This window comes from Myxine glutinosa, chromosome 8 (genome assembly GCF_964187855.1).
Source record: "Myxine glutinosa chromosome 8, kmMyxGlut1.1, whole genome shotgun sequence".
NCBI classification, from domain to species: Eukaryota; Metazoa; Chordata; class Myxini; order Myxiniformes; family Myxinidae; genus Myxine; species Myxine glutinosa.
The window spans coordinates 58,254,592-58,271,109 of record NC_136268.1 but is presented as its reverse complement, the minus strand read 5'-3'; the positions used below and the strand labels follow the sequence as shown (position 1 = coordinate 58,271,109).

General features: G+C 41.5%; 1 protein-coding gene across 2 annotated transcripts in view; it reads left to right on the top strand.

The window, feature by feature from the left end:
* The window catches only part of LOC137433125 (uncharacterized), a 79,429-nt gene extending 68,024 nt beyond the window's left edge, over positions 1–11,405 (top strand). The window contains exons 8-9 of one of the 2 annotated variants that reach the window (XM_068125579.2): positions 4,242–4,315; positions 9,710–11,405. In XM_068125579.2, the coding sequence (XP_067981680.2) occupies positions 4,242–4,315; positions 9,710–9,721 (86 nt within the window). In that variant the 3' untranslated portion in view covers positions 9,722–11,405. The remainder of the gene's footprint in view (positions 1–4,241; positions 4,316–9,709) is intronic. The other variant, XM_078783307.1, reaches the window with a different exon arrangement.
* The last annotated feature ends 5,113 nt before the right edge of the window (positions 11,406–16,518 follow it).

Here is a 16,518-nt window from a genome sequence, read left to right as displayed (position 1 = left end):
GAGTAGACACCTGTGGTGCCAAATCAACTTTCTTGATTCTCTCAGGTCAATAAAAGAAAGAAATGGTTGATTTATCCACTGTGAAAGATGAAAATATGCTGCTGTTTTGGACTTTACCCTCTGTCGAAAAAAACGAGCTTCTGTATTTTCCTACTCCTCTTTTGCTTCTACAAAGGCTAAAGCCCAAAACATCAGTATCTTTTCATCTTTTATGGCAGATAAATCAACCATCTTCTTGTTTTTATTATCTTGTGCCTCTCATGCAGGACCGCCAATTATGTTCTTGAATTAACGCCGACATATCCTCTCGGGTCAGACTTCTGATTGAACAACGTCAAGGGAATTTGAATAAGCTGAGGACCATCAGGTGTTGGTTCACAGAAGGTTCAATGAAGGATTATGCCCAATTTACACCAAATGGAATGGCAAATGGAAGCAGTCACATTATATACCATATCTTGGCAGCAAAGATTCCACCTTGGTGGGAGAAAGCTGAATAAATAAACAACAGAGGTAATCGAGAGGTCGGAGACGGACACTCCTACAGTTGTGGGAGCTAAAGGTAGCTCAATAAAGATACAAAGTGACAGTCTGGAGTGAAGCTGTATGGAGGGTGCTGTAACATATTTAGAGTGGTCTACAGTAAAATGTCTAGGTATGCACCAAGGAGGATGATTAAGATGATCATACTTTCACTCACAGAGTCTGCTGAGCACGATTGAAGCGGGTCCATAAAGGAAACCTATGTCAGACCACTGAAAGGCATAATGGAAGACGTGGGAGTAATTTTACATTAGGGCTGGGCTATATCTCGATATTATCAGCTCGATAAGATATTGAAAAACTATCGACAACGCGCGACACTACATTTTTAAAACTATCGATATATCGACACATTCGATAATGGAAAAAGTGGTTTGCGGTTTTCCTTGATTTAATAAGAATATCGACATGAAGGACTCATTTTATCATAACGAGATAATCCCAGTAAAAAAAAAAAGATGTCTGCAACACATTCTCTCGGTTTTCACGAGAATGGCGAGAAAACGTTGTCGCATCCCAGTTGCCAGTTTTCCTGCCTCATCATCAGGGTCTTCCGTTGAGGATCCAGTGCCTGTGCCTATGCTTGAAGAGGAGGGGCGGAGGAGGACGATGACTATTTACAGCGGTAAAATCAACACATCTGAACTCCAACTCAAACCTCATGCAGGAGAGTGTTTACCAAGATGGTAAAACATAAATAGTTCCTCTTCCCCTTTTACCCCTCACCTGCCCCCTCCACCCCCTCCCTCCCCCCACTATTTCAGTTGACACACATGCGCACACACACCAATGGGAGATCAGAAGATGAAGAAGTTAAGTAACATCATGAAAGAAATGAGGAACTGGCATGGAGAAGATCTATGAAGCAATAAATTATTGACAAACTCATCCACCAAGATGTTGAAAGAAAGAGGCAGGAATTATGGATATTGACTAAGAAGAGTTACCAATGCAAGAGATAAGGTAATGTGCAACCAGAATGAACTTTAGCTGCCAATGTGTGTTCAAGGAAGAAGTAACAATGCCAACACATCAGCCACGTCCTCTTGAATGGCCTACAAGCTACAAGAGAGGTATAACCACCCGTCTGAGTGCCCTGTGCAAAAATCTGTACTTTTATACTCCTAAAGTATTAGTGCGCTGAGCTTCTACTTAACGTAAACATTATGGGCCGAATTTATGAAAGGCGTTAAAGAATTAGATGTGTGTAGAATCGATAATCGTGCGATGATCACCCATTCAAAGTTAGTCACCAATCGCCACAGAAAAAGGTGATAATTTATCTAATGTGTGATCAAAACCCAATCACAAGCGTTTAAATAACAAAGAAAGTTTTAAACATCGTCGGTGAGGGCATGTGTTAAGAGTGCCGTTTAAGGCCTTGAAGCAAGCATTGGATGGTAGTTTACATTGGATGGTGAATATGGATGTGCTTGGAGTGCTTAAATTACCTTCGAGGAGGCAGAAGAGGATAGGAATAGAGTAGTTCACCAAAGTGCATTTAGAATCTTCGAGGATAGATGCAATACTCTGGTGAAGTATGACAATATCAAATTTGTCTGAAATTACAGACTCTCAAAGGAATAATTTTGTTGGCTGCTGAATCTCATGTAAGATGACCTGGATTAACCAACGAAGAGGAGCGATGCCCTGAATCCCCTCCAACAATTGTCCATGGCGCTGTGATTCTATGCAGGTGCATCATTACTCTCACAGGAGGAGAGGGTATTGCATTTGGGTCCGTTTGTCTGTCTGTTTGTTACTTGCCGGAAAAGATTCCGGCAAGTATGTTGATTGGTTGGTTTGTCTGTTTGTGCGCAGTACTACGTCTATACCGTTGCACATAGAATCGCCAAACTTTACACACATATTTGTCTTGCCCTGGAATAGACTGTGCCCAATTTTTAACTCTCTCGGCCCAAGGCCTCCATAATGACGTCATAATTCGATAATTCGACAAGTAAAAAACTTCATCCAATCAAGATGCAACTAGAACGGGCACTCGGTAGAGCGCATACCTTCGCCGCAGCTACTGTTCTGTACTTGGTAAAAATACGATTTTGACCTTTTCGTGACCTTGACCTTGACCTTTGACCCGATTGCTCCCAAAATCTAATCAAATGTGTCCCGTATAATAACCAATCATCCCACCAAATTTCATGCAATTCGGTTGAATACTTTTTGAGTTATGCGAATAACATACACACACACACACACACACACAGACATACAAATAAATACACAGCGATCAAAACATAACCTTCCGCTTTTGCGAAGGTAATTATTTCTTGAGCGACATGACGGCATAAACTGGTGGAGAAAAAAAAATGATGACGTCATCGGTCACGTGGTTTGACCGCCATCTTGGAAAAATCGAAAAACTTTGCACCTCTATATCTCCGAAAGTGCTGAATAGAAAAAATTGAGACATGGCTCATTGTAAAGAACTCTCCATGGGGAATAAATGGTAATGATGATGTCATAGGTGCCTCCATTATGACGTCATCATTCGACAAGTACAAAACTTCATCCGATCAAGAAGAAATTTCCTGAGCATAATCGAGCAATAAATTAGTTTAGAAAACAAATAATGATGACGTCATCGGTCATGTGGTTCGGCCGCCATATTTGCCCAAAATGGCCAATTAAAAAAAGTACATTCCGGCAAGTCCTCGGTCTCTGACCGATTTTTCATCTGTTTGTTTGTCTGTCTGTTTGTCTGTTTGTTTGTCTGTCTATTTGTTTGTTTGTCCACTCACAATAAATATGATTTTCTCGGTAACCGTTGGTCCGATTGACAGGGAATTTCCACCATAGGTGCAACTCCACCTGTATAATTTTTTTAATGATAATTATGATGTCATAGATCACGTGGTATGGGCACCATCTTGGAAAAAAACGAAAAACGTTGCACCTCTATATCTACGAAAGCGCTGAATAGAAAAAATTGAGACATGGCTCATTGTAAAGAACTCTCCATGGGGAATAAAATATGTTAATGATGATGTCATAGGTGGCTCCATTATGATGTCATAATTCGACAGGTAGAAAACTTCATCCAATCAAGATGACATTTCTTGAGAATCATCTAGTGATAAATTGGTGGGAGAAAAAAATTAATGATGACGTCATCGGTCACGTGGTTCGGTCGCCATATTTGTTTTTAACACAAAAGCCTTAAAAACCACTGAAAACACATCCTGGTGAGGGTCTGCAATCTCTGATTGCTCTTTCTTGTTTCAATTGGATGTTGGAGATATGGGCGGTGTTTCACAGGCTAATTGGATGTTTGGGCACGCACAACTAATCATCTGTTTATCTCCCTTCATAAATTGCTATTTAGACGGATGAATAGCTGTGCATGTACAACGATGTTTTCGGGTCGGGTTATTTTAGCGAGCAAGATGGTCGCTAAGCTCCTTTCATAAATTCGGCCCTATATTTCTCTCTGATTCCATGTTCCCCCTTCCTTTTAATTTGCAATCGATGTAGTCAAACCCAGAATCAGACAGGTAAAATGAGAGCAGGTTACCAATCTTGTATTTGAAGTACAAAGAAATAAAATGTTGACGTTTGAATTGGTTTATATTGTCTTTAGGCTTTTCATTTTTTTGTTGGCTGTCGTTCTTTATCCATTGTAAAAAATATCCATTCATGTAAAGTATATATGAATGCTTCTTTGTTTTCAACTTTGGCAGAGCAGTGTGAAGAGGAACAGGTGCTATCTGTAGATGCTCTTCATATACACGAGGATGCTGGAGAGGATGCTCTGGTAATAATTTGTCTAAACTATGGATCACGAGCAAAAGTACACATCCCCTGTTTCGGGAAAAGTTTAGGATAAACTATCAATTGAAATAATTTCAAGGACGTTAAAAAGGTTAATCGTGTTGCACTTTTTTTTTTCTTTTCTTTTTTTTTGTATACAGAGTCGAGGCTCGGAAAGAGCTAACATTTATCAAACAAACAAATCAAACAAACAAGCAAACAAAGTATATAAAAAGGGGAGCGGTCGACAAGATGGGGAGAGAAGGGGAGGAAGCACACAAACACAACATTTGAGAGCAGGGACATCGGGAGATGTGTGGGAGGGAGAGGGCCTGGGGGGAGGCAGGATAGGTATAAAACGCAAGGACACCAAGGACTTCCAGGAAAGAAGTCAAAAGTCACCTCAAAAAAGTGGATTTGGGGTGAAATTAGCGGGCACAGAAAAGATCAAGGTTTTGGATGGGGGAAGATAAGAGATGGTGGTGAACAGCCGTTTTAAAGACCTGGAGGGAGGAGTGGGATTGAAGAGAGTGAGGGAGTTTGTTCCAGAGGCGGGAGAAAAGAGGAATGAAGGAGTGAAGGTGAGCAGAGAGTCTTGATTTTGGCAGTTTAACCATAAGAGGGTTGCAGGCAATTCTTGTGCGACCTGTAGGAATATTTGGGGGACAGATCCCAGAGAGAGCTGGGGGGAGCAAGGCTGGAGAGGAGTAGGTAGAAGACGGAAAGACCACCAACCTGCCTGCGGTGAGTAAGTGAAAGGCCCTCGGAGATAGCGTCATCGTGGGAGATTCCAATGATTCTGAACGCTTTGGTTTCAACAGCGTGAAGACGAGCTAGGTGTGAGGCAGGAGCACCAGCCCAGAGGGGAGAGCAGTACTCCATTGAGCTGCGGATGAAAGCCTTGTATGTGGTGAGGAGCTCAGGTGTGCCAAGGAAGGACTTCGCACGACGGAGGATGCCCAGTCGGCGACTGGCTTTGGAGGCCAGCTTGGAAATGTGGTTTTCCCAGGAAAGATCATGGCAGATAGTGAGACCCAAAAGCTTGAGTGACAGAACTTCTTGGAGAGGATTATTCAGAAAGTAGATGGGAGGGTTGTCCAGTCGGTCTTTTCGGAGAGACATCGTAAGAGTGTGAGATTTGTCAGGATTGAAAGACATGTTCCACTTGTTTGCCCAGTCTGTGATTTTGTCCAGGTCTGCAGAGAGTGAGGAGGCTGCAGACTGCCGATCTGAGGGATGAGGAATGGAGCGGCAGAGAGTGGAGTCATCAGCAAAGAGATAGAGAGGATTTTCAAGAGAGTCAGAGAGATCATTGATGAAGACCAGAAAAAGCACAGGGCCCAGAACACTGCCTTGGGGAACTCCAGCCTGAACAGGAAGAGGAGATGAGAGAAACCCATTCAGGGCCACACGTTGACTACGACTACAGAGGAAGTCCACCAGCCATGCATGGAGATTTCCATGGATTCCAAAGGAGGAGAGTTTGGTGAGCAGAGCGGGGTGCCAGACCGTATCGAAGGCATGTGATATGTCGAGGGAGACAGCTCTAATTTCCTGTTTGGCATTGAGGACCTCCATCCATTGTTGAGACAGCAGAAGCAGCATGTCCAGAGTAGAGTGACCTGATCTGAAACCAAATTGATGATCAGAGATCAAACCATTGGAGAAGAGGAAATATTTCATATCCAAAGCAATGATGGGTTCCATGACTTTGCTGATAAATTGGGAGAAGGCTGATTGGTCTGTAGTTGCTAGGATCTGTTTTTGCACCTTTTTTGTGCAAAGTGGTGATGTTGGCTGATTTCCAAGCAGATGGCAGTTGACCTTGACCAAAAGAGAGGGTGAAGAGAACAGAGAGAGGGAGTGAAAGAGCGGAAGAACAGGATTTTAGGACCGTCAGAGTCGAGGATCAGAGTCGAGGGCTGATGCCGTCAGGTCCAGTTGCAGAATCAGAGTCGAGGGTTGACAGAAACTTTTCCACCTTGTCAGGAGGAAAGGACACGGAGTCCAGGAGCAGCTGGGTTCGGTGGGTACAGAGAGGGATGGGTTTGGGACACTTTGGGATGGTTTGGACACTTTGGGACACTCTTGGTTTTACTCAGAGCTAAAGCTCTGAGCTAATTGTACTGCCCATCGCGAAATGGTGTTGCAACTCAGGTGGTGGAGGTTGGATTTGTTTAAAAAGAGCGGAAAATTTCGCTGTTGTAAATTATGTGTTACTCCAAGGAGAATTACTAATTACTAATTTAATTAATTAATTAACTAATTCCATTAAATATACTTTAATCCAGATGTTCATGTTGATTATAAAGATTACTGGAAAGGACTGACTGATTATATTGCAACAATAAAAGTGAAGTTCAACTGCCTGAGTCAACACTTCTTAGAAGCGCCTTTGGCAGCGATTCCAGCTTCGAGTCTTTTTGGGTATGTCTGTATCAGCGTTGCACATCTGGATTTGGGGAGTTTCTTCCATTCTTCCTTGCAGATTTGCTCAAGCTCTGTCAAGTTGGATAGGGAGTATCGTTGAACAGCTATCTTCAAGTCTTTCCACAGATTCTCAATGGGATTCACGTCTGGACATTAGCTGGGCCACTCAAGGACTTTCACATTCTTGTTTTGAAGCCATTCCAGTGTTTATTTGGCTGTATGCTTGGGCTCATTTTCCTGTTTGAACATAAATGCATGCTGCAGTGTAAGGTCTTTTGCACTCTGAACCAGGTTCTTCTCAAATATTTGCATGTATTTGGCTCCTTTCATTGTTCCCTCTATCCTTACAAGTCTCCCAGTCCCTGCTGCTGATGAGCATCTCCATGGCATGATGCTGCCACTACAATGGTTCACGGTAGGGGTGGTGTTGCAGTGCCTTCAGAAAGTATTCACACCCCTTGACTTTTTCATATTTTGTTGTGTTACAGCCTGAATTTAAAATGGATAAAGTTTTTAAAAAATTCTCACCAACCTACACAAAATACCCCATAATTACAAAGTGAAAACATGTTTTTAGAATTTTTCAAATAAATTTATTGAAAATGAAATAACGTGCAAAAATATCCAATTTACGTAAGTGTTCAACCCCAAGTCAATACTTCGTAGAAGTGCCTTTAGCAGCAATTTCAGCTTTGTCTTCTTGGTTGTGTCTGTATCAGCTTTGCACATCTGGATTTGGGGAGTTTCTCCCATTTTTCCTTGCAGATTTGCTCAAGTTCTGTCAAGTTGGATAGGGAGTGGCGGTGAACAGCAATCTTCTAGTCTTTCCACAGATTCTCAATGAGATTCAAGTCTGGGCGCTGGCTGGGCCACTCAAGAGCTTTCACATTCTTGTTCTGAAGCCATTACAGCGTTGATTTGGCTGTATGATTTGTGTCATTGTCTTATTGGAATGTAAATCTTTGCCACAGTCTAAACTCTTTTGCAATCTGAAGCAGGTTCTCCTGAAGGATTTGCCTGTATTTGGCTCCATTCATTGTTCCCTCTATCCTTCCAAGTCTGCCAGACACTGCCGCTGAAACGTATTCCCATAGCATGATGCTGCCACCACCACGCTTCAAGGTAGGGATGGTGTTAGATGGTGATAAGCTGTGCTCAGTTTCCACCAGTCATATTGCTTTGCATTCTGGCCAAAGAGGTCAATTTTCGTCTCATCAGACAACAGGATATTTTGCCTCATGCTCTCAGTCTTTCTCGCGCCTTTTTGCAAACTCTAGGCATGCTGTCATGTGCCTTTTTCTCACGAGTGGTTTCCGTCTGGCCACTCTCGCATAAAGCCTAGATTGGTGAAGTGCTGCAGAGATGGTTGTCCTTCCGCCAGGTTCTCCCATCTTAGCCAAGGAACTCTGTAGTTCTGTCAAAGTGGTCATTAGTTTTTTGGTCACCTGCCTGAGCAAGGTCCTTCTTGTCCGGTTGCTCAGTTTGGTCAGACAGCCAGCTATAGAAAGAGTCTGGGTTGTTCCATATTCTTTGCATTTCCTAATGATGGAGCTCACTGTGCTCTTGGGAACTTTCAACACGTTATACATTGTTTTATAACCTTCCTCAGATCTATCCCTCCTCACAATTCTATCTCAGAGTTCTGCAGACAGTTCCTTGGACTTCATGGTAGAGTTTCTGCTCTGACATGCACTGTCAACTGTGGGACCTTGTATAGAAAAGTGTTTTTCTCTAAGGGGGTCTATATTGCAAGTCATAAGACCCCTTGGGGAGTGGAGGTATTGTTTCATAATATCATTAATAGTATGCTTTTATCATATCATAGGTGTTGTTATTCTTTTTGTAATGAGAAGCGGCTTTGGAAAAACGCCACGAAAAACTCATTGGAAGAACTCCACATTAGCGGCAAGAAGGGTCATGTTATTTACCCTTGTGGGGTAAATAGACTGCAGTAGATCTACGATCAGGTGCATTCCTCGACATGATAAGCATAGAGCCATAGACTGATGTACGGATTCTTCCAAATTCTTTTCAGTTTAGTGTTAAACAGCATTAGCAGCTGTTTCAAAAGGTAATAATACGTGTTTGTGATTTATAATATTTTTTCTTCTCGTGGGGGTGCTCCCACAAAAACGGCACGATAAGCTATTTATACACGTTAACACAGCGTTTGTTCAGGAGGAAAACCCCCTTGGGGAGACGGGATATTGTTTTTATTAATATTGTTTTGTAGTAACATTATTATTATGCTATTAGCATTAGTTTTGTTATTAGAGGCGGCGTTGGTTAAACACCACGACAAAGCTAACTCAACACGGATATACACCTCAACAAGCAACCCCATTGGTGGGGAAACCCCCCTTGGGAAGGGGGGAAAATTAATTCGCTACAACCTTCATTGTGTTACCCTTAGTCCTCTGTCAAGTTTGGTTGAGATTGGATAAGTAACGACCGAATGTATCGCGGTCAAAAATAGTAAGACAGACAGACACCAAATCGCGTATTTTAGTATGCTTTTGTTTTCTTCCTCTTGTAATTATAATCATAAATTACTCACTCTTCCTCCTCTTGCGTTCTCATGTTTGTCGTCATCTAGAATGTTTCCACATGCATTTAAAAACAAGAAACACATGATGATGCGCATCAGTCCCCAACATTATATGGACAAATACCCTCAAAAGTTATTCATGTACATACATGACTTTGCCTTTTATACATAAAAGTCAATGTCAAATTGGAACCACCCATGTCATTAAATTAGCCAAGACCATCGCTTTGCAATACAATGGACAAAATGGTTTGATCTCAAATTACAATTTTTCTTGTTATTTGGAAATACGTGTAAGTAATATTTAAATCTTTCAAGTTTATACTTTTTAGTATTCCACATGGCATAATGCCAATATTGAGTAAATTCTTACCTTGTGAAATTTTGAGATATTCTATATTTACAATGTTTCCTTTGCAGGTTGGGACATAGGAAAATGAGGAAATCTTTAATGATTTCTCATTTGGTCCAGGAAGCACACAATCGCATTCAGAGGCTTTGTGTTGGATGTCGACTCATCTTCATCAAATGTATTTTTTTTCCAAGACATTTTTGTACGGTCCGTGGTCAAACTGTATAGAAGTTGTCTTAAGCAACAATTTGAAGCATTGTGTGAATATTTTTTTTTTTTGTGAATTCTGAAAAGTTTATTGATAATCCACATCGCGAGTAGACATGTTGGATCGCTTGTACCGAAACTGCCCGATACAAAGCTACTATTATATGGTTGTTAGATTCCATTAATTTTATTACACGCTTTAATTTAACTTCATCTGAACTTTGTTTGTCCCGTTTCAAATCTTTGAGCCGTTCGTTTTCTAGGTTCCATACGTCCTAGAGAGCTGAAATTTGGCCCACCGTCCTCTTTTCTGGTACATTTTCATCTATCAAAATTTAATTTTAAAAATAAAAATGTTTAAAAAAATAGGTTTAAAACTTTTTTTAAATAAAAGTGTGTAGCCCTAAAACATGTTTTTTCGTTTACTTGTTATTTTGTGTCCTTCGTTATTTAAAAGGAATGATACTTTAAGGCAGCTTGGTGATTATTTTTGAATGGGGATGTAGAAAGGAGGCTCAGGTTTCATGGCATGTTAATTTTTTTCCTTACATATGAATGTTTTTGCAGTCTTTAACGCTTTGCGTTTTAAAGTTCCTTGGTGAACATTACTGCCAAATAGTTCTGATAAGGGGCCACTTGCATATCACATATGTGTGGGGTGGGCGGTTGGAGGGGCTGGTGGGTGATAGGTCGGAGTTGAAGGAAGGCGAAGAGTAAGGGCATATCTGAATGAGTGATTTATTCATTAAAATCTGTGATAATTTGTAAAAACAATTTCCAGTTTCTTATGTTTGACTTCTCTTCTATGAGCCTCGCTTTTTTGTCATTGATTAGGACTAAATAACAATATTTTTTATTTAAAATTGGCCTTATTGCACAGGGTTTTTATTGATTTTTTTATTTTTATTTTATTCTTGCTTTAACATTTTCTTTCTCAACGCTCACTTTGATTTGGAGGTTTAGAGAGGAATTGGAGACTTGAGAACTGAGACACTTGCTAATGCAGCTCAAGCTGGATATTTTACTGGAATTATAAGTGCTATTACTTTTGGTTTGAGTAAGTTCCTGGACCCCAACAAGAGTCAAGTTTTGAGAGCATCTGTACATCTGACATTTTGCATTTTTTCAAGATGACGTTTTCAGATTCTGATACTTCATTTTGTTCTTTAACAAGTATGTTTGAAACATGCGAGTAAAATTGTTGGCCAATTTACTACATTCAGTTGGTTAACAATGTGCATATCCACTGATATTTCATGTCAATGATTAATATCTAAAAAACACAATACTATAACTGTAAAAAATGAAACAATGAATGTCCAATACTACCTCAGTCTTAATAATTGCAGAAAAATCAAATAAAAAAGGTAACCTCAGTGCTGGTATTTCGTCGAAATCTTCCATGGTCAGTAAAGGGACCAACAAGGTTATGCAATACACACATTATGTATTTAATAAAAACACTTTAATCCATAAGTTATGTGACCACTAGCTAGTTAAGCAACATGTCTTTTGATCGTGTTTGACTTTTTCCCATTAAAATTGATGTAAAACTGAGTTGTAAATGGTATTGTTTTATTTGGGTGGTGAAGTTGCTCAAAACGTTTTTGCTGTTCTTGCCAATTGATTTGTTGTTACCTCTGCCACTGAAGGTGGATGGAGGTTATGTTTTTACACGTGTTTGTTACTTGGTGAAATTTATTTGTTCATCAATTCAGTTAGTTAATTAATTGGCAAAAAAAAAATTTCCGCAAGTATGTTGATCACTCGTGTGTGTGTGTGTGTGTGTGTGTGTGTGTGTGTGTGTGTGTGTGTGTGTGTGTGTGTGTGTGTGTGTGTGTGTGTGTGTGTGTGTGTGTGTGTGTGTGTGTGTGTGTGTGTGTGTGTGTGTGTGTGTGTGTGTGTGTGTGCGCATGCGTTTGTTTGTCTGTCCACTCACTTATACTTGCCTACAGGTCACAATTTTAAACCGATCTTCACGAAACTTCACCAAGCGGTAGAATTGGTGGTCCAACAGAATAATACTTATTTTTTAGGTCAAAAGGTCAACATAGGCCAATCGTCAACCACTTTACATCAAATGTCTAAAATCCTCAATTTTCATCTGATTGACTTGGAATTTGAATATGATTTTCATATCAGCTAACTGAATTCAATCACCAACTATTTTTGAGATCAACATAGGCCAAAAGGTCAACATGGCCAAAGGTCAATGACGTTTTCAAATCTCTAAAATCCTCAATTTTTCTCTGATTGACTTGGAATTTGAATATGATTTTCATATCAGCTAACTGAATTCAATCACCAACTATTTTTTAGGTCAACATAGGCCAAAAGGTCAACATAGGCCAATCGTCAACCACTTTACATCAAATGTCTAAAATCCTCAATCTTTCTCTGATTGACTTGGAATTTGAATATGATTTTCATATCAGCTAACTGAATTCAATCACCAACTATTTTTTAGGTCAACATAGGCCAAAAGGTCAACATAGGCCAAATTTCTAAAATTGCCAATTTTCCTCCGATTAACTTAAAATTTGAAGACGATTTGCATATCAGGTCACATAATTCAACCACCAATTTATTTGTGAGATCAAAAGGATGCTCTACTGAGTGCCATTCTGCTTTGTTCTCTTTTGCCAAGTGTCGCTCTATGAGTGATTTTTCATTTGTTTGTTTGTCTGTACGCTCGCCTACAGCCCAAACCGCTCAGCCGATCGTTCTGAAACTTTCGAAAATTGTAGGCATCATCCTTACGAAGGCCTGAGGCAATGTTTTGTAAAAATCAGTCAACGCGTTGTAACGTGATGTTGCAAAAACGTAAAACACGTTTTGGACGATAATTCCAGAACCTGAGGCCTTATCGACTTCCGGTTGATGCCAAAATGTTTCCCGTTCAATTTGCCAACAGCTTTCCAATTTGAACTTATATGATATAAAAACAACAGATTTCCTAAGCGTATGGATTTGAAAGTTTGCCTGTCTACATCGTAACGTTTAAAACACATTTTGACCAATATCTCCGAAACTAATGGTGCTGGAGCAAACAACGATATTTTCGACCGCTGCAGTTAGTTTAGTACACATCAGACAAACACAGATCAGACATGGTTGTGAAAGGACTTTATTCATTCTTTTCTTTTTACCATAGCCTCAGGAATGGAGACCCATTTTTCGTCTGATTTTGTTGAACAGGCAATTCACAGGTAACCTGAGTCCCTCTTTACCTCTTATTTCCTAGTCCTGATAGTGGAGGATTCATTCTGTTTTACCAAATGTTGCTCTGAGTGATTTTTAGTGTGTTTGCTTGTCTGTCTGTGAGCAGGCTATCTCAAGATGTTATGGAAGGATTCAGACGAAACTTGATGGACAAGTTTGGCGTGTGCCAAAGATGAATTAATTAGATTTTGGTGAAGATCCGGATATGGATCCGGGTATGAGAATTTTTTTTAAATTATTTAAGCGATTCTTCACCGCATTGAAAGATAGGGCCAAAAATGATATACTGTATTGTATAGCATGATATTTCAAAAATGTATATATGGATTTGGATGAAACCATGATAGTCAGATTGAGTGTGTGAGAAGTACAAATTGATTCGATTTTGGTGAGGAACCAGATCCAGATACGAGAATTTTTAAAGTGATTATTCATATTTGATATGGCCAAAAACGATAAATAGTATAACACAATATCTCAAAACGTTATGGACGAGTTGTGACAAAACTTAGTGGATGAGTTGGGTAGGTGACAAGAACAAGCTGATTAGATTTTGGTGCAGGTGTGGATCCAGATCCGGCCTATCAGTGGGATACAAAACGTAAACTGTTCAGCCTGGCGGAGGTTTGCTCTTTACTGAGTGTCGTTCTAGTTTACCACGAAACTTACTACGATTGAGCATACAGCTATTTTGTCCAGGTTATATTGCTAAATCAACACATCATGTCTATTGCCAAGTTGACACATCATCAACATACTTTGAAGGCAGATGACTTGACTTTTCATTGCTCCTCCATAGATACCAGATGGAGAGAGCCAGGCCATTGGTAGATGTTGCCAATTGAAGAGCAATGAATGTCGAAAGCAAAGCCTACTCTTGCCCCGATGGGGGGCTAATTCCTAAAATAAATTTTATTTTGCTTCCCACGGTGTTGGTGTACCTTTGCCACCTTTAAGTTGGAAACACCTCTCATTTGAATTGTCCATCGACACAGACTGACACCAGCCTTGAGAAAGTTGAGTATTCCTCTAAATCAACCTAATGCAATCACGAGGATCCCAGAGTGCCCAAGCTCTCCTTTGCCAACTTTCAGTTGATAGTACATATTGTTCCAGTTGAAAAACCAATGCAGGTCAAAAGGAAAGGCCTTGAAAGTCATGTTGGAAGCATAGATCTTCTAGTGGCAAAGCATTTTTTTATTTTTTTATTTTTTTTTGTATACAGAGTCGAGGCTCGTGAAAGAGCTAACATTTATCAAACAAACAAGTAAACAAAGTATATAAAAATGGGAGCGGTCGACAAGATGGGGAGAGAAGGGGAGGAAGCACACAAACACAACATTTGAGGGCAGGGACATCAGGAGATGTGTGGGAGGCAGAGGGCCTGGGGGGAGGCAGGATAGGTATAAAACGCAAGAACACCAAGGACTTCCAGGAAAGAAGACAAAAGTCACCTAAAAAAAGTGGATTTGGGGTGAAATTAGTGGGGGTAGAAAAGATCAAGGTTTTGGATTGGGGAAGATAAGAGATGGTGGTGAACAGCCGTTTTAAAGACCTGGAGGGAGGAGTGGGATTGAAGAGAGTGAGGGAGTTTGTTCCAGAGGTGGGAGAAAAGAGGAATGAAGGAGTGAAGGTGAGCAGAGAGTCTTGATTTTGGCAGTTTAACCAAAAGAGGGTTGCAAGCAGATCTTGTGCGACCTGCAGGAATATTTGGGGGACAGAGCCCAGGAGAGCTGGGGGAGCAAGGCCGGAGAGGAGTCGGTCGAAGACGGAAAGACCACCAACCTGCCTGCGGTGAGTAAGTGAAAGGCCCTCGGAGATAGCGTCATCGCGGGAGATTCCAATGATTCTGAACGCTTTGGTTTCAACAGTGTGAAGACGAGCTAGGTGTGAGGCAGGAGCACCAGCCCAGAGAGGAGAGCAGTATTCCATTGAGCTGTGGATGAAAGCCTTGTATGTGGTGCGGAGCTCAGGTGTGCCAAGGAAGGACTTCGCATGACGGAGGATGCCCAGTCGGCGACTGGCTTTGGAGGCCAGCTTGGAAATGTGGTTTTTCCAGGAAAGATCATGGCAGATAGTGAGACCCAAAAGCTTGAGTGACAGAACTTATTGGAGAGGATTATTCAGAAAGTAGATGGGAGGGTTGTCCAGTCGGTCTTTTCGGACAGACATCGTAAGAGTGTGAGATTTGTCAGGATTGAAAGACATGTTCCACTTGTTTGCCCAGTCTGTGATTTTGTCCAGGTCTGCAGAGAGTGAGGAGGCTGCAGACTGCCGATCTGAGGGATGAGGAATGGAGTGACAGAGAGTGGAGTCATCAGCAAAGAGATAGAGAGGATTTTCAAGAGAGTCAGAGAGATCATTGATGAAGACCAGAAAAAGCACAGGGCCCAGAACACTGCCTTGGGGAACTCCAGCCTGAACAGGAAGAGGAGATGAGAGAAACCCATTCAGGGCCACACGTTGACTACGACGAGAGAGGAAGTCCGCCAGCCATGCGTGGAGATTTCCATGGATACCAAAGGAGGAGAGTTTGGTGAGCAGAGCGGGGTGCCAGACCGTATCGAAGACACGTGATATGTCGAGGGAGACAGCTCTAATTTCCTGTTTGGCATTGAGGACCTCCATCCATTGTTGAGACAGCAGAAGCAGCATGTCCAGAGTAGAGTGACCTGGTCTGAAACCAAATTGATGATCAGAGATCAAGCCATTGGAGAAGAGGAAAGATTTCATATCCGAAGCAATGATGGATTCCATGACTTTGCTGATAATTGGGAGAAGGCTGATTGGTCTGTAGTTGCTAGGATCTGTTTTTGCACCTTTTTGGCGCAAAGCGGTGATGTTGGCTGATTTCCAAGCAGATGGCAGTTGACCTTGAGCAAAAGAGAGGGTGAAGAGAACAGAGAGAGGGAGTGAAAGAGCGGAAGAACAGGATTTTAGGACCAGTGGGCTGATGCCGTCAGGTCCAGTTGCAGAATCAGAGTCGAGGGTTGACAGAAACTTTTCCACCTTGTCAGGAGGAAAGGACACGGAGTCCAGGAGCAGCTGGGTACGACTGGGTACGGTGGGTACAGAGAGGGATGGGTTTGGGACACAAGATTTAGAGGCAAACACAGAGTTGAGGCATTCAGCTTTTTCACGTGCGGAGTCAGCTGTGTAGCCGTTTGAGGTAAGGGAGGGGATGGGGGAACAAACACCAGAAACAGATTTGACCAGCCGCCACCAGGATTTGGAAGAGGGAGACAGATAAGAGAGTTCGGCCTTGAGAACGGAGAGATATTGTTTCCTGGCTCTCCTGAGGGTGGACACACACTTGTTCCGGGCTTTGTGAAAGGAAATGAGATTTCCTTCCGTTGGATTTGCTTTCCAGGAGACGAAGGCAAGTTGTTTCTGGGCAACAGCCTCACCACAATATTCCGTGTACCATGGATGGGAGGAAGGGTATGAC